The sequence below is a fragment of the Taudactylus pleione genome, unplaced genomic scaffold, assembly GCF_031769625.1.
Source record: "Taudactylus pleione unplaced genomic scaffold, aTauple2 ptg000154l, whole genome shotgun sequence".
Lineage (NCBI taxonomy): Eukaryota > Metazoa > Chordata > Amphibia > Anura > Myobatrachidae > Taudactylus > Taudactylus pleione.
In genome coordinates this window covers 16618975-16637801 of record NW_028284556.1, presented here as the reverse complement: position 1 = coordinate 16637801, position 18827 = coordinate 16618975, and the positions used below count along the sequence as shown (strand labels likewise).

Sequence of the window (18827 nt, the reverse complement as noted above, 5' to 3'; positions counted from 1 at the left end):
TCTTTTCTGTGCTTGGTACATTTCACATTTTAGCAGCCTCCATAAGGGGACATTTTTTTTGCTTCTGCGAATTAAAATTAAGGGGCTGCAGCAGATATTTCTGATACCTGCTGAGATCACCCCTTATTACAGTCCACTGCTACTTAATTTTTACAGGTATCCTCCGTAGGATCCTCAGATATTCTCTAAGGATTTCCCACAAAATTGGGTTAATAAATATGTCCCTTAGCATCACCAACTTCGGAGCTAGCAGCAGAGTGCATTCTAATGAAAATTAGCCCCGTTTTGTGGGAGTGTTGTGGCCGGTAATTCCATGCATAATCGTAGCATTCGGACGTCTGTTTCTGACTGATCTTTGGCACCTAAGACGTGCTGCGTCTGCAGATGGAAACCCGGTGGGCGGGATTGGCTTTCACTTTCAGTTGCACACATTTTATGCAAACAGATTCTCAGATTAGCATATGAAAGTAAGTAGAATGCCATAGGCATACAGGAAAGTGATCGCACATGCATCTGACAGAATCACACCCATGATGTGCAAATGTACACAAAATAATCTACAGCTAAATTGAAGTTGGGTTAAGGGCAGGGTTGTAACCTGAACAGCATTCTACCAGCCTGACCAGTAAAAATGGTGCTCAGACTGAACATACCTCACAACAAAACATTTTCATGAATTGGCAAAAAACGCAACCATGCTGCCTTAATGGCACGTACAAAAACGAGCATCATGAGGGTGTGACCAGTGCTTCTGATGTGTTGGACGCCCCTTTGTCCCATTTCCCTACCCTAAAAACACCACTTGCATGCCATGCACACACAGTGAACAAAGCCCTCAAATCAGGACAGTTCCGTCTACAGTTGGGAGGTATGGCTTGTCAAAACACTGATCAATGTATCACTATGACAACTGAAGTTACAATACTCATTTCATCCATAGATGGATCAAATGACCCACAGATGGATCAAACGTGTCACAAGGTGCATCCATCCATCTGGTATTAGGGGCCATATGTAATAGAGTGAGAGTTTAGAAAATGTGGGGGTTTAGCAGTAATCTCTCACACTGGTCGAGTCTCATCTTCAAAATGGGAAAACATCTGGATGAGAGTTTTTTGAGTCTAAAAACATGTGAGTTTGCATGTTCTCCGACTCTAATACATTGGCAGAGTTTAAAAAGTGATAGAGTGTACTGCTAAACACTCAGCCTTCATTTGTCCCTTAATCACATTTAAACTGATGACTATTTTGACTAGTGTTTAAGCTGCTTTTGATGAAAGCAGTGCAAATTAACAAAAACAGATATTTTGATAACCTACTGCCTGCAAACAGCGGAGGAAGCCATTTTTGGGCTAAACAATACTCATAAGACGAGTAAAATCGCTTTGCTCTTCCACACCGTGGAGCTGATGCAGTGTTTAAAGGCAAATATGCCCAATATTAAGGAGTAAAGTGCATATGGCTGCCACAATAAAAGACTAACAGAACTACATACCTTAATGTCCAAATTTGCCCATGACTGGTTAAGTTTGTTGAGGGTATCCATGATTATAGCAGTCACTTTTTCTTTCTTATTGTGAATTAATGCAAGTCCGCTCTGTCCAACCTTCTCCAAGTCTTTCTCTTTGGCCTTGATTGACTCTTCAAGATCCTGATGGTAGAAAATGACTTGAAATGAAATGTGAATGATGGCACTGTACATTAATTACAGCGCTTCTGGTATACAAAAACGACAACATATTTATAAATTATAGAACCATTTCTACATTACTAGTATTCATTTAGTGGATTACTGCAAGCACTCACATTGACATACCTGCATTAATATACTGTGTGCTGCAAATTTGCTATACAGATGGAGCACAGACCAACAGAGCACATGTTGTGATATCAGTCGCTGTAACTGGCAAGCAAGATAGGCTACCTGCTTCAAAAACTACTTTATCTGTAACAGTTCATTCAAAATAAGCGGTTTAGAAAATGTTGTTTTGAATTTTTTTTTATTATTTACATAGCAATTTGCTATTTGTAAAATCTACTAACAAATTGCCATGTAAGTCTTATTATCAATAGGGCTGGAGTTCAGTGCATGCTCCGCCAGTCACAACCGACTATTTATGTAAACATTACTCATGATTGGCTGAGCTATTCCCATTCATTTCTAAGCGCAATGCATTTCTCATTTGGCTTTGTGGCCACTGAAAATGTAATGCCTACTCGAATGAAAGGTAGTGATTTTGCTCAGCAGAATAATATCATCCAAAATCGCCTCAATTTAAAATAAATTAAATTTAAAACTTAAAAAAAATGTAAATAAATACAATTTGGAGAGTTTGAGAAAATAATTTACAATTTAATTATCCTATTTATACCCTGATGAAAGGGAGCTGTATCTCTTGTGTCCGAGCATTGGCCAACACTGATAACTGTCAGCCTTATCGAGTGGCAGAATTAGTGGATAAATATGGTCTACCTCAATCCCAATCTCTGGCGCTATATCAGGCACAACACTATTTCCATGATACGGACTCTTTCCCCAGAATATTAGTCCAACTCTATGGATCTATTATTAGCTAGACCTATGGGTGGACGAGGGGCAATTTCTCTTCACTACAAAATTCTTCAAATTCCTTTAGACCATTCTAAAATATCTACAGGGTTATCTATCTGGTGTACTGTATTACCTCATATTACCATGGAAAGCCTGTTACAATCATTCATCTATTCTCAATCAGTGCTTTCTTTCAGTATGTATAGAGAAATGTTCTATAACTTTTGTCATAACGGGTATCTCTCCCCGCACCGCAGGTTCCTGATGGGATTATCATATACTAGAGTTTGTGCTAAATTTGGGGCATCTGATGCAACTTTTATAAACAGTATGTGGGATTGCCCCCTTATACGCAGATTTTGGTCATCGGTCAACAGATTTGCATCTAGATGTCAAGTCAATTCTCCCGCTATCGGTGGAATGGGTGATTTTAGGTAACCTGCCGCCATCTGTTTCGGGTGGGGGTGATAGAGAAAAATTATTATTGATTATATCAGCAGTGGCATGTAAATGTATATTGCAGATGTGGATCCATGCAGATCCCCTATCAGTTTCATTATTTCGGGCGAAATTATTTTTTGCTTTCCAGATGGATTGGTTGGAGACCACATTATCTAAGGAGACTAAGACATCTGCTTTTTTTCAGCTGAGAGAAGGTTTTATAGACTCTTTCACTTTAGCCAAATATATTTATGTTTCCGAAATCCAGGATTTTATTGGATGATCCGCCTATTTCTTTGCTTATTACAGGCTGAGATGGCATGTATTTCTATATAGGTCTTTTGTTTCTCCCTGCTTCATTGTATCGGAAAACTTTTGGGGGTTGTGCCTGCCATGTTTGGACTGTTTTGAACAATATATGCCATTTCTTGTTTTTGCTTGTTGATGGAAATATTTTTCTGGATTTTATATTGTACTACTTTTATACTGCTACCCTAATGGGTCTTTGTTCTATATATGGTCAATCTTATTTTATAATGTATGTACATTATATTATTGCTCTGATGAATTAAAAAAAAGAAAAAAAAAAGGAAAGGGGGCTGTATCCTACTGAAACTTTGGATGTATCAGCAGTATTTGTGAACCTACACAAGATATACTGTAAAACCATTTATACATGTTTGAGACATGTGATCATAAGTGGACGGTGACTGTTCTTGTGCAGTTCTGTCTGGTGCGTCAGGTAAGCAACATAATGCCAGACTGACAAAACACACCTAGGGGTAAATTTACTAAAATGTAAGTTCTATTTAAGAAGTGATGTTGCCCATAGCAACTAATCAGATTCTACTTCTCATTTATCTAGCACCTTCTAGAAGATAATACCTGGAAACTGATTGGTTGCTATGGGCAACATCACTTCTTAATAAAACTCCCATCTTAGTAAATTTACCCCCTACAGTACTGAGTAGGATCTATATCTAATATCTACCTTAACAGCCACCCTGCTCTATTTGGAGAAAGGTGAACATTACAGTACCTGGCATTCTTTTAAGCTGTTCTGCGCTGAGGCCTGATCACCAATGCTTTGTTTCTGCAACTCCTTCTCTTGCTTCTCAAACCAGGATTCCAGGCTCTGCACATTGTTTTTATATTCAGTCCATGACTCCAGCAATCCCTCTAACAGCTGGATCTGTATAAGTGCAAATGTTTAACGAAAAATAAGAATCATACGCAAAATAAAATCCAACCAGAACTTTACTCAGCTATCTCCCCAGATTAACTGTCACCAAAGGCACCTGAGCAGAGTGACAGCTAGTGCCCTTCCCATGTTCTCATAGGATTGTTGCATTTGGGCATCATTTAGTTACATCATATATTTCAATGTAATCATTACTCCACCTATGCAAAAAATAAAGTGAACATTTCCAATCAGTTATTATAACACAAGGCAATGCAAAGGTGCAACTTCTATCACAATATGAATGTGATATACACATAAAAGGACTGATGCAAAGTTGGCAGCAAAATAAGTACAACTTGTATTCAGTGAAAGTGAATGCAAATGTGTGTAGAGGACAGGTAAGTACAGTATTTACCTCACTTCAGGCTCAGGAGTCTCCTCTTTGCCTCACTGATGCCGTTATGGCTGATAGGTGCCATGGTAGTTATGCAGGGACTTCTGCATAATATCCTGACAAAAGTCAAACTCACCAATAGCACTGTATTTCACCAGACTTAGTCCATGGCAAGTAGCCGCAAGTGAGTCCCATATATGTTGGGCTACCCATAAGGTGCATGTATAGTACTGTAATCAAGGAGTGATTCAGCCATGAGAGATCACTGATGCGAAGAAGACATGGAGGCTGAGGTAGGTGGGAGTATGAAAGGTAAGTGCATATTTTTTAATATAAATGTCGCCCACAAACTAAAGTCCATTTCTGTGTGAGGGAACCTAGTAGACTAATGTAAGTAGTAGAGCTTACAAACTCCATATAATTAGAGTCAAAACGCAGCAACAGAGTGGAGTAATAGTTGGTTGTAAGGTAGACTCAAGCCCTTACTCCCATAAAGCTTCCCTCACCCAGGTAGTTTCTTCTAGCACAATGTAGATTTACACTACATCCACATGGGTTTTACTGAATACAAGGTGACCGTGTGTCTGAGTGATAACCAAAGAAAATAGCTTCAAGGTGCATAATTGATGATGAAAAGCCCATGGCACTGACAGGTGCCTGTATGGGAGGGATCTAACACCTTTTTCCTCATTTACAGTACTTATGTTGTGCAAGGCTTGTAATGGTTCCTGTTTACATATATAAATGATTATATTTTTTTTTTATTAATTTAAATAACATTAAAGATATAATGGATGCGTTAAAATAAATAAATACTGCCACATGTGACATAACTGTATATACACATTTTGTTTTGTGGAGAGACCCATGGCCATGTACAGTATGTGACTTTTCATACGCATAAAGCAACAATACATTTTTCTACTAGATTGCTGCTTTCTCATGTACCTTTTCTGTTATTAGGCCCTGCAGGATCTGCCAGCGCCTGTTCATTGCCCCCAGCTTTTCTGCAAAATCCGTCTTGTCGCTCCTCTTACTTTCCACATCCTGACTGCTGATCTGCAGCACCGACTGGTTCACAAAGTCCACCGTCAGCTGCTTGCAGTTTATGTCAATCTTATACCCCTGGGGAGGACATTCACAGAAATGTTTTTTTTTTTTAATCATGTTTCCAAAGACTACTAAAAATGTTCTATATTAAATTTATTATAAATTGATGATGAAATTATACATAATTCATAGTTGGATCTTATATAAGATACAGTTTTATTACCAGAAGGGACATCTCAAGTCCAGTATGACATGAACATTATCTGAGTATCATCGTCATCATTCATTTATAAAAGGCCAAAAAACTCTGCAGCGCTGGACAATCAGAGCTGGACACAATACACACTGCACATCAGAGCAAGTACATATAACACTGATGAAGGAGTTGCAAACCTTCCAGTGCCTATAATGAAAATGTATCATGCAAATAAAAAACTTGGACAGTACTTATTTTAATTTGTCCTCTGGTAAAGCCGCTTTATAAAAGAGCGTAGTACGAGTTGTAAAACTCAAGCATCATGGGTTTAGAACATTACAAAAATATTATACGGCATCTGACTGCCATTACCTTATATTTCAAGAGATATTCCTCAATGGCTACACAGCCCACAACGTTCCGGATATTCTCTTCATCCTCTTTAATGACATTTTCCATCAGAGAGATCCAAGTCATGACTTCCGTAATGGCGTGGCGGGAAGGAAGCTTGTCCATTTGCAGCTGCCAAACAAGAGATAAGTTATGGCCTATTCACATCATAAGCATTCAACTAGTGGCCTGTATGTTTGATCTACTATACACTGTGCTCCAGTATGTTGTTCTGCATATCTTAGCTTATGGCCTATGAAGTTCTAAATATATATATTATGGGCCTCATTTACTAACAAGTTTTATCACCAAAAACGAGTGATAAATGTCACTGCGTATGATAAATGGTGCTCTAGCCAATCAGCTCCCAACTGTCATTTTTCTAACAGTTGACAGTTGGGGGGTGATTGGCTGGAGCACCATTTATCATACACAGTGAAATGTATCACTCATTTTGGTGATAAAACTCGTTACTAAATGGGGGCCTATATGTGGTGTCTCTATACAGTATATATATATGGCCTATGTTAACTTATATTACATATCATAGTTTATGGCCTATGTGACTCTTACTCTTGGCAACACATCTGCTTCATATTTGGTCAAATAAGCAAACAATGTACATTGATGGTGACTGTTCAGGTGGGCGACAATTTCCCTCACAGATTGAATTTGAAATGGAAGCACTGTGGTTCTTAGATAAGCATTGAGTGTAATTCCCCATCTTGTTAGATAAATGACTAAAGTCTGTTCCTTCTTACTTGATGAAGTTTCTCTTGTACCACGGGGATATGTGTGAGGAGCTCCGTCCACTGGTTGTCTATCTGTGCCAGTTCTGAGCGCAGTGAGGCTGTGTCTACTTTCTTCAGACGTAGCAGTTGGTTACCCGTGCTCAGGACAGATGATTTTAATGAAGATTTTGCATCAACTTCTTTAGAGAATTCCTATTATGACAACGTAACAGAGTCTAACATTAGCTTTGGCTTGATATAAATTATAATTACAGTAAAAACAGTTTTTGTATTTATTTTTATTACATATATGTATTTAATTATAAAATATACCAGAACATGTTTTAATTGGTGTTTAGTGACTATTCTTAAGCAGTGACTGCCAAATGTTAATAGAGTACTTCCCAATGATATCATGTTGTGCAGGTTATTAGAGAATGGGATGGCACTGCTTTTCTATTGAGAACAGGAGTGATTCTTTTACATTGACTAAGTAACATGATAACTGCTTCTCGTCAATGAAAGCTACACTGCAGAGTAAGCTCTATCTTGCATGAATATACTAATGTAAAAAATATATTTTATTAGTAACTACTAGGGTAACCTAATTAAATTACATTTTAAGCAACAGAGATGCAGATTTGATCAACCATTTTTTCCAGTTTGGGCCAAAATTGATGATTATTTGTGTGTGTTAATCTAAATGACCAAAGTCTGATAAAATCAGTTGTAATTGGACTTAACCAGTAAAATGAAAAACCAAGAAGCCAGGTATGAGTTTTAGGGGAATCCATTGTTTTGTTTCCACTGTTATCTGATCATTTGGCTCTAATCATTTCGACCAATGGAATTACAATATGTGTTTCCATCATGTGCAAAGAACGTTAAGCATACATACCAAAAAAGCATTCAAGTGATCTCTGACTGTCTCCAGCTCCTGAGGGACTGTAACAGATTGTTCAGTCCAAAAGTCCAGCCTGTCCTTCGCGGACCGCAGCCAGTGTACAAGCTCAGAAGACTCATTTTTATATCTACAAGTTGAAATGGCCAATATAACTCAATTAGAGGCACCTAGAATTGCAAGTTTCTATGTGTATAAAGTTCTCAGTTTAGCATAACTGTAACACTGTAGAGATAACCTGGTTAATGGTGATATAATATATTATATTCAATAAATGATGTACCCCTTAACGTTTTAAAATGTGTTTTACATATATAGAGAAAAAAAAATTGTAAACCATTTCTTTTCACGACAACATCACTCCTCTACTCTCATTGGCTCAGCAGCCTGTTAGCATTACTTGACTGACACAATAATTCCATAGTGGCCTGTGGTATTGTGTAGAGTGTTGTTAGATATACAAGTTAAGTTTTATTTTTATTGATAGCTGTGCAAATAACTCACAAGATGCCATGTGGCCAACCCAGGATGCAGTTAAGATGCCGGCAGTCGAAATCCAGCTATACTTACGTTCGGGATGCCGGCTGTCGGGATTCCGCCGTCGACATCTCAGGTGATGTCGGGATTCCGGTGCGGGTATTCTGCCCGTGGGTCGCTATTCCAGCACCAGAATGCCGTCATCACCTGAGATGTCGACGGCAGAATCTGGACAGCCGGCATCCCGAACGTAAGTAAAGCGGGCGGGTTAGGTTTTTGTCCGCAGGAGGGGAGGTTTAGGTTTAGACACCACCAGGGTGGGTGGGTTAGGCTGTAGGGGGGTTAGGTTTAGGCACCACCAGGGGGAAGGTGGGGTTAGGGTTAGGCACTAAGGGCAGAGGGTTAGGTTTAGGCAGAAAGGGGGGAGGGTAGGTTTAGGCAGAAAGGGGGGAGAGTTAGGTTTAGGCACTAATGGGGAGAGTTAGGGTTAGGCTGCGGAGGGGTGGGTTAGAATGCAGGAATGGAGGGTTAGGGTTAAAGGATGAAGGGCAGAGGGATAGGATACTTACAAAGCCCCTGTCGGGATTCTGAGCATAAGGATGCCGCTATCGGTCTTTTGACCGCCAGCATCCCGACTACCAGTCTTCTGTATGTATTCTGCCAACCCCTTTCAAATTTTCAAATGTGATTTTATGATGCATACCATTGCCTGCATCTGTTCAACCTACTGTAATTATTGTAATAATATGGACTGAAGTTCGTTTCTGGTACCTTGTCCAGTGTTTGAGTATATTCTCCAATCGGTTCAGTTCTTTGGAAACTTTGCTGGTATTGTTCAACCACTGATCCCCCAAATGATTCAGTAAGATTTCCAGCTCGGAACAATTCACAGACATCAGAAGTCTTTTTCCATCTTCCAAAACCTGGTAGAGCCTAGGTTGGTGGTCAACTAAGCTGGACTTGAAGCACTGGAGAGGATTTATTAAAAACAGAACATGTCAGTGTGTTGGCATGTGGGAAATTTCAGATTTGACCCTGGAAATGTTATTAAAAATGATTGGCTACATTGTCCCACTTTTCCTTTTCAGTATTTAAGATGCAATACAATGAAACTTCCCTGTAAGATCTTTTCTTGTATGCGGTGGGTCTACTAAACAACATAAATGGAATATAGTCATCCTTTAGTCAGTGGGTGCTGAGGGGAGCAGTGCCTTATAAACACATGCAGCACATATGACAAGTTGCCTAACAGCAATGAATCCTTACATATTGTATTCTAGTGTTGGAAACTAAGCAAAAGAGAAAACATTTTACTTGAAATAACAGTATTACATTTTGTATGAGCAGTCACATAGACATACTTTATATTTATGTCTAACTTTCCCAATTAATGCCAATTCGGTAACCTATAATGAGAACCTATATATATCTTTATTACTAAAAAAAGAAGCCATATCTTTATATCCCTTGGTATGACAAGCATACCTCCGCCACGCTGGGGTTGCCAACTGAGGAGAGGTGAATGGCGGAAAAGCCTGGTACTGTGGTCTGCACAGACACAGAAGTAAAGTGGAAGAACGGGCTATATTGGAGTAAATAAAGTACACAAAAAGTAGAGAAACAAAAAAATCACAGGCACAAAGAAGATAAAAGTATGAGATTTTGTAAATGGTGGGAGTACCTGATATAGTTTTATTCTTTCTGTTAGTCTTTCTTCCGATTCTTCCACTAGACTCACGACAGGTATGTTACTTTCAATCAATTCTAGTTGCCTGCTCAATGCTTGGTATTTTTCATCCAAAAGCATCCACGTCTAGTGAAGTTGAGGTAAACAAATTTAATATACAGTTTAAAGCAATAAAATAAAAATAATAGCACCACATTAAAACATATTCTTGGACACAAGAGAGGGGTATTGTGGTCTTGAAGTCATCTGTTGCGGCTTGTTGTCAGTTATATGCATACAATATGTTTTAATGTAAGAGTATTTTAGCTGTTTTTAGTGAGCGTGATATATTGATGTTATATTACACAATGAATGGCATTGGGCCTTGTTATTTGGGTGCCATTGGTGGACAGTTTTTCTGTAGGATCAACCACAATATTCCGAGATCACGAATTGAGGAGAACTCAAAAGTGGAATAGATGTATACATATATTGCAGTAGTTCTCAAACCCGGTACTCAGGGCCCCACATAGTGCACGTTTTCCAGGTCACCAAGCAGGTGCACAGGTGTAGTCATTTCTCACTGACACATTTTAAACGATCTACAGGTGGTTGTAATTCTGTAAGGAGTCCTGGAAGACAAGACTTGTTTGGCGTCCCGAGGACCGAGTTTGAGAACCTGTGATATATTGAATTTGGAAGATTTACAGTACGTCTGAAGAGAGATCCAAAAGAGAGAAGTAGGATACATTGACCACCCAGATAAGCTTTATATCAAGAATATCTGATGTACACATAATATTTCACACTTCTGAGGAAGCCGCTGAACACTAAGGAGGCGGAGAAACGCTTTAAGAGACTGTACAAAAACCACTTAACCAGCCGGTTGGTTCTTGCTTATTATCTCCTGGGAGAATCGTGAGTACGGGCACTTTTATAAATAAACAGAGGATTGGTTCCTGTCGGCTCCTGATTGTCCACAACTGTGGACCAAAAGTCTTTGCTGCATGCTAACAAAAGCTTCTTACTAACCATACGTGCACAAACTAACAAATAACTGCATAATTAACAGCTTATTAATCTGAGCCATCCTCTCATACCGTATGTTGAATTTCTGCTTGAATATAAAAAGACTGCTGCTCTGCTTTACTAAATTGCCTGTTTGTCTCACTACTAATATAAGCAAAACATTTTTTTGTCTTTTTGCTGGATCAATACCTTAAAGCAATATAAAGTTACTGCTGGAGCTTTTTTTATTTCACTGTATCCCCAAAAACAGAGGGGATTTAAACAACATAGGAGTGCAAAGGACATTTAACACTCTTGTACCAACTGCTGAGTTGTATTACACAGATCTGTGTTGAGTTTTATTAATATCCTTTTTTATGGTCCTTCTTTGGGATTGTTCTAATATAATATACCACCGGTTGGCTTCATATCCTATTTTTATTTTTTATATTTGATTTTTTATTTAATTTTATGTATTGTGTGTCAAATTAATTTTATGTAACATATTAAATTATTGGTCTATCAGCGCTGTCTATCTTTTGTAAACACATAATATTTACCTACGGATGTCAACTAAGTAATCCTCAAATTTACTAGAAGTGCTCTCTTGGTGTTTGTATTGTCTGCATAATTATAGTAAAGTACAACCATTCATATTATCAATGTTTAACTTTTTTTGGTTTCTCAATGGTTCCACTGGGACTTCAGCAACCAGAGGAGAGAATACAGAACTGAAATCATGAGTGGGTATTCCCTTATATACCCTATGAAGCATTGTCCACATTGCGCACTTAAATTTCTCAGTCAATTTTGGAATTTGCAAAATAGGAAGAAATTATTAAAATTGCTATAATTCAGCAATAGTATGGCATAATACTGTATGATGGACAAAGAAGTAAGGTATGGCAACACCATTTCATATAAAAAAATAGATTTATTCTCAACATTCCCCCTTTCCCCTCTGCTGCAATCTAGAACAACCAATTAGCAATGTGATTGACTACTGTAGGATGCACATTTTGACATACAAAACGAAATTACCTACAAAAAATTCCTAAATTTCCTTCAATATATTCCCAAATAGTCAACGTGTATTTAACTTTGCTGTTATTTCTGTATTCTATAGTGGCACTAAATAAAAAAAAAACATTTTGGTAAATTGTAAAAACAATGATGAGAGGGTTTGTACTTACCTCTAGTATGTACTCTAGCTCCACACCTCTCTTATGAGCTTGTTTTAGTACGGCTGATGCCCTTGCCATCAGGTCTGAGTGACGCTGAGCCTCCCTCGGCAATGCATAGCTGCTGATTTTTCTGAAAAGTGTTTCTGTGAGGATCATGTGGGACTCCAAGCCTTGGAAATACTCCTGGAAGAAAGTTGAAGAATGTATTGAGAAAAAGAAGTTATATTTCCATTTGAAGCTATTAGGTAATAACTCCAATCTTCAAATTGATATTTGTCCATACAGATGGTGTCCTTTTACATTGTGGCCCAAGATTCCCCAAATAGCCCCTGCAATTCGGCCCTTTGTGTGTAAAAAAAAAAAGGCTCTGATGCCAGCAGCCGCTGCTTCCCTTCATGTCAAGTTTCGTTGTGCTTCATCTGTAACTTTGTATGTGTGTAAAGCAAATTCCTGTACGGTTAAAGTCACAGCCCAGTATCTCTACTACACTGCGATGTGACTACCATGCAAAATGTAAAGAAAAATATGGTACAAGACTCGTCTCAGAACATATTAGCCAGGTCGGGCGTCTCAAGTCATATGGCATAGAGAGGTTCAGTATCTGAAGACACATCTGTAATATAATGATGGCTGTAACCAAGTACCAAATATTATCAATGACACAACCCTAACCCCTGGTATCCAATTAGCCCCGATATATTTTCGTGGGACAAGGATTTTTCGCAATAATCCCAGTTTTTCACCAATGTTTTTAATCACCCAATCCTATTTCTTCGGGTGAACAAATAGGATAATTCGACCGAAAACATAAATTCACGGACTTATGTGTTTTCACCATTGCGCTTGCGAAAACACTGCACTTTCCAGGGATTATTTTTTGAGACACATCACGTCCTGAAAAAAATCCCTGATAACTGCCACGTCAGGCCGGAAATCGGGGCTAATTGGATAGCTCTGGGGCATCCATTAGCAGTGGTTATTACCGCTGCTAATTGGCTAACGCTGTAACACAGTATAAAGAGTCTAGACAGTGGTGTAAATATAGAACTTTGTCCACAAGATTTGGGGGCCTATTCATTATTGAAGGCTGACCAGGTCCCCAATAATTAAGTATCCAAATCGATGCGAGTAGCAGCGGTGGATACTAAAACAACAGAGCAATTCAACATTGCTTTGATGCGAAGATGAGCTGTCACTGCATTCCCTATCACCGCTACTACTGTAGCAGTGAAAATTAGCTTTGGTCAGAAATTGGCTCACATGCACACAAAGAATTCAGCGTCCTGGGGAAGGAGCTGAATAGGGATGGAGAGATCTGATTGGATCCCTCTACGCAACCCCAGACTTCCTTCCCATAAGAAGGAACAAGGATCTGGGATGGAATCAGCCCCATCTGAAGATGGCATTTGATGAATATTATTCAGAAAGTTATGTAATTCACCTGAGTATATGCAAATTTCAGAGAAGCAGTGGGTCAACAAAAGGAAATTTGGCAGTTGTTAGATAGACAGCTGTGCCTTATAGAAGTTTAATGTAAACTAGTACAACATATCAGAATGATTTATCGCTATCATCAGGGTTCCAAAGGCTGCACATGGCCTGGAACCTCTAGAGAACATGGGGTCTGGAAGGATTAGCATCTCATGGAGACATACAGTAACTAGAGGGTGAATTTGCCTTACTGTATAGAATGGTAATTTTGCTTTACAATGAGTTCAAATGCATGTTATATAAATATATATATATATATATTTATTTACTCAAATACATTTGTTAAAGTAAATTTACACAAGCCATAAATACATAAAGTATGGGTACGCCGTATAAGTACACAGACATGCCTTACTTATATATTCTATAAATGATGACTAATATTGTCTACAAGGCACTGTATCCAATTAACAAAATATAGGCAGGGAAGGTAATATGTTGCCATCTACCATCCACAGATGGTACTGCTACGGCTTTATTATTTTTCTCAACATTGCTACAGTAAATGTATTTCTTTACTAGGCAAGTCTAATAATCCCTTCTTAAAATGCACACGTCGATATCAGCAGTGCTGATTTAATAGAGGGCCAGATAATGGAGTCCAAGAGGTCAAGGGGCCGCCACAATACTGCATTGTGATGAAGAGTAGATAGATGGGACTTTTAAAGAGCTTCTACTGTATCTCTATTACTATACAATGCCTACCTGGTATCATAGTAAGAAGAAATAAGACACCTTATTTCCAAAAGGGGAGGCTCTACTTTCAAAGTTACAAGTTGCTTTGATCCAAAGATATTCTTTGCCATTAAAGTAATACAAATTAATGCTGCTTTATCCTAAATTAAGTCAAAGTCTAGGAGCATCTCAGAACCAGCAAGACCATTTTTACCTTATTTTTCATGTGATTTCATATATTTTGTTTGTGCCATGGTCCCCTAATGTATAGTCCTGTCTAATATGTCACTTTATAAGTAAATAATAATAATAATAATAATAATAATAATAATAATAATAATAATAAAATCCTTGCATGCAGTGTACTTTCTCGTGGACATTTCTGGGGCACAGAAAATCGTGATACATAGTCTTGCACTGCTCTCTGGAGGAAAAAAAAAACCCTCTATTTTTGGCATTATTTTTAACAGTTGCCAAGCCTGGTTTGCAAAAATAAGAGATATGGTAAGAACTTACCCTTGTTATCTCTATTTCTACGAAGTCCATAGGGTTCCACAGGATACCTTGGGGTATAGGTAATGGCGGCAGACATCCGGGCACCACAGAGTTAAAAGTTCTCCATCCTCCCAGGATGCACTGGGGTCCCTCTCCTATACCCCGCCCCCGTGCCTCAGGCACTCAGTTACGTCACAAGCTATAGGCCGAAGGAGGAGAAAAAAGAGAGAAGAAAGTCTGGAACACACAAGAAATCACATTCTCACCAGAGGGAGACGGAAAAACCGGTGAAAAGAGCAAAGCCCATCTGCAGTACAGGTGCAACAGGGCGGGAGTCCTGTGGAACCCTATGGACTTCGTAGAAATAGAGATAACAATGGTAAGTTCTTACTATATCTCTTATTTTCTACTTCAGGGTCCATAGGGTATCCACAGGATACCTTGGGGATGTCCCAAAGCAGTATCCTTTAAGGGTGGGGATGCTCCTGTGCTGAGAGGAGAATCCGCCGCCCGAAGGAAGCATCCTGAGAGGCATAGGTATCAAATGCATAATACCGTACGAACGTATGGACAGATGACCACGTGGCTGCCTTGCAAAGCTGAACCGCTGAGGTGCCACGTCGAGGTGCCCATGAAGGACCCACAGACCTAGTAGAATGAGCCCTAACAGAAGATGGAACAGGAAGGCCTTCATGAACATAAGCTTCAGAAATAGCCAAGTGAATCCATCCTGCCAATGTTTGTTTAGTGGCAGGCCAACCTTTCTTGTGGAAGCCATAAAGGACAAACAAAGAGTCCGACTTCCTAAAAGAAGCAGTGCGGTCAACATAAATTTATAAAGCCCGCACCACATCCAAGGTGGCCTCACCAGCCGAAAGGTCCAGTGAATTAAAGGACGGTACAATAATTTCCTCGTGGATATGGAAACTAGATACCACCTTCGGAAGAAAACTAGGACGAGTGCGAAGCACAGCCCTGTTCCTATGAAAAATTAGAAATGGAGACCTACATGAGAGAGCCCCCATTTCTGAGACCATTCTGGCCGAAGCAATGGCCAGAAGCAATACAGTCTTAATGGTCAGCCATTTCAAATACACTGAGCCCAGTGGCGGCCCCTGAAGAGCCCTTAAGATCACAGCCAGATCCCAAGGCGCCACAGGTGGAACAAAGGGAGGCTGAATGTGTAGCACCCCTTGCATAAAGGTGCGGACATCAGGGAGCATAGCAATCCTACGATGAAACCACACTGATAGGGCAGATACCTGCACCTTCAGAGAGGCAAGGCGAAGACCCTGATCTAAGCCCGTCTGTAGGAAAGCCAGTACCCTGGACAATCTGAACACCCTAGGAGCATAACCTCTAGGGCGACACCACTGAAAGAAAGCACGCCATACTCGATGGTAGATGCTGGCAAATGAAGGTTTCCGAGCTCGTAGCATGGTGGTGACCACCGAGCCGGAATAACCTCTGGACCTCAAAAGGGCAGTCTCAATAGCCACGCCGTCAATGACAGCCGACCCAGGTCCGGATGATGACAACATCGGAGTGTCCACTAAGAGACTCCGAAGGTCTGAGTACCAATGCCGTCTAGGCCACGCTGGAGCAATCAGTAGGAGCCTTCTTGCTTGAATTTGCGTATCACTCGAGGAAGAAGGGAGAACGGAGGGAAGAGGTACGCATACTGGAAGGTCCATCTGACCAACAGGGCGTCCACTAGACAAGCCTTTGCATCTCTTGTTCTTGACCCGAACACCGGCAGCTTGTTGTTGTGTCGAGAGGCCATGAGATCTATCTCTGGAAGGCCCCACCTGTTCACCAGTAGCTGAAACACCTCCTGGTGAAGAGACCACTCTCCTGGATGCACGTCTTGACTGTTGAGAAAGTCTGCTTCCCAGTTGAGGACTCCTGGTATGAACACTGCGGGACACCTCTGTCAGAGCCGCCTGACTGCGGGTCCCTCCTTGGCGGTTTATGTAAGCCACCATGGTGGCGTTGTCTGACTGTACCTGCACAGGTCTTCCCTGCAGGACCTGTCTTGCTTGCTGGAGAGCCTTGCACACTGCCCGCAGTTCCAATATGTTTATTGGAAGCACAGCTTCTACTAGTGTCCACCTTCCCTGGAAGAAGTGTGGACCCGTCACCGCTCTCCAGCCTTGGAGACTGGCATCCGTCGTCAGAAGGACCTACTCTGCAATCCAAAAGGGGCACCCCCTGTTCAGGTGAGCAGTCTGTAGCCACCAGGCAAGAGACAGCCATACCTCCGGGGAAAGCACCATAGTCTGTGTCTTTATCCGCTGGGGCAACCCATTCCATCTGGAGAGGATCAGCTTCTGCAGAGGTCTCGAGTGGAACTGGGCAAACTCCACCATGTCGAACATCAACACCATGGATCCCAGTAACCTCATGGTGAGTGAATAGACACCTGGCAACTGCTCAGGCAAAAGTGAACTTTTGCCGTAACGCAGAGATCTTTTCCTCCGTTACAAAGATCCTCTGATGTTGGGAATCCAACAGAGCTCATAGATGGAGCATCCTCTGTGATGGTACCATGGAGGACTTCTTCCAGTTTATCAGCCAGCCATGAGTCTGCAATACTGAGACTGTCAGTTGCAGATGGCACTGAAGTATCTCTGGAGACTCCGCCAACAGGAGATCATCCAGATAGGGTAATAGGCGAACCCCCTGCATCCGCAGGTGAGCTGCCATAACTTTGGTGAACACATGGCCAGACCAAAAGGCAGATCCTGAAACTGGAAGTGGTCCTCAAGGAAGCGCTGGTGCATTGAGATAATAGGGATATACAGGTAAGCATCCTGAATATCTAGTGACACCATGAAATCCCCAGGCTCCATCGCTAAAATGATGGTACGCAGGATCTCCATCCTGAACCGAGGAACCCTCAAAAACTTGTTGAGAGATTTGAGGTTGAGGATTGGCAGGTAGGACCCATTGGGTTTCTGTACCAGAAGAAGATTGGAGTAATACCTCAATCCCTTCTGAGATCAAGGAACTGGCACTATGACCCCAGCCTGGAGCATAGAGCGCAATATCTTCTTGAATTCCCGGGCCTTGTCCTAACTAGACTGAAGACCCGTGGTGAAAAAACGGCTGGGAGGACTCCTGCGGAAGGAGAGGGCGTACCCCTGAGAAACCACTTCTCTTACCCACGTGTCTGAAGTGGTCAGACACCAGTTTTGGGCAAATTGCAGAAGTGGGCCTCCCACTTTGGGATCCCCCAAAGAGAGGCCCGTCCAGAGAGGCCGAAGGTTTGTCATCGGACTTGGGAGTAGGACGTCTAGTACAAGCTTGCTTCTTAGGCTTTGTAGGTTTCTTGGTGGCAGTCCTCCTCAGAAAGGACTGCACCCTGGACTTACTCTGGGTTCTGTAGGGCCGAAAGGACGAAGAACCCGACCCTGATGGGACTGTAGCCGATGGCAGGCACGCAGACTTAAATGCCGCCAGAGAAGCCACAATTTTGTCCAGATCAGGGACAAAAAGGACTTCTCCATTAAAGGGTAAACCCTTCAAACCCTTCTTGGAATCAGCATCCGCCTTCCAAGACCGCAACCACAGATCGCGACAGGCTGCCACTGCTGCCGAGGAGATCCTTGAAGCAAGCAGGCCTATATCCAGAGCCGTCTCATTAATGTAGGTGGCTGAGTCCCTTAGGTTACCCGCCAACTCCACCTGATCAGGCAATGAGTCTGGGTCCAAAGACGCCTCCAAAGTATCAGCCCAATGTACCATTGCTCTAGCCACCCAGCACACAGCCATAGCTGGTCTGGATACACCTCCTGCAAGGGAATACATGGATTTGAGACATATTTCAACCTTGCGATCCGTGGGATCCTTTAAGGAGGACATGGACGGCATTGGCAATGTAGCACGCTTCACCAGACGTGTGACGTGAGAATCCACTTGTGGCGGGGTTTCCCATTTGGAGGAATAATTTTCCGCAAAGGGATATGCCACTGCCAAATGCCTTTGGAGCTGG

At 41.1% G+C, this 18827-nt stretch overlaps 1 protein-coding gene across 1 annotated transcript in view; it reads right to left on the bottom strand.

Annotated features, from left to right (window-relative positions):
- Positions 1-18827, bottom strand: part of SYNE1 (spectrin repeat containing nuclear envelope protein 1) — a 546802-nt gene that overhangs the window by 114114 nt on the left and 413861 nt on the right. The window contains exons 107-115 of the mRNA XM_088474380.1: positions 12182-12355; positions 9996-10127; positions 9086-9282; positions 7835-7967; positions 6967-7149; positions 6188-6337; positions 5518-5694; positions 4032-4184; positions 1496-1651 (exon numbers count right to left, since the gene is read on the bottom strand). Of these exons, the coding sequence (XP_088330506.1) occupies positions 1496-1651; positions 4032-4184; positions 5518-5694; positions 6188-6337; positions 6967-7149; positions 7835-7967; positions 9086-9282; positions 9996-10127; positions 12182-12355 (1455 nt within the window). The remainder of the gene's footprint in view (positions 1-1495; positions 1652-4031; positions 4185-5517; positions 5695-6187; positions 6338-6966; positions 7150-7834; positions 7968-9085; positions 9283-9995; positions 10128-12181; positions 12356-18827) is intronic.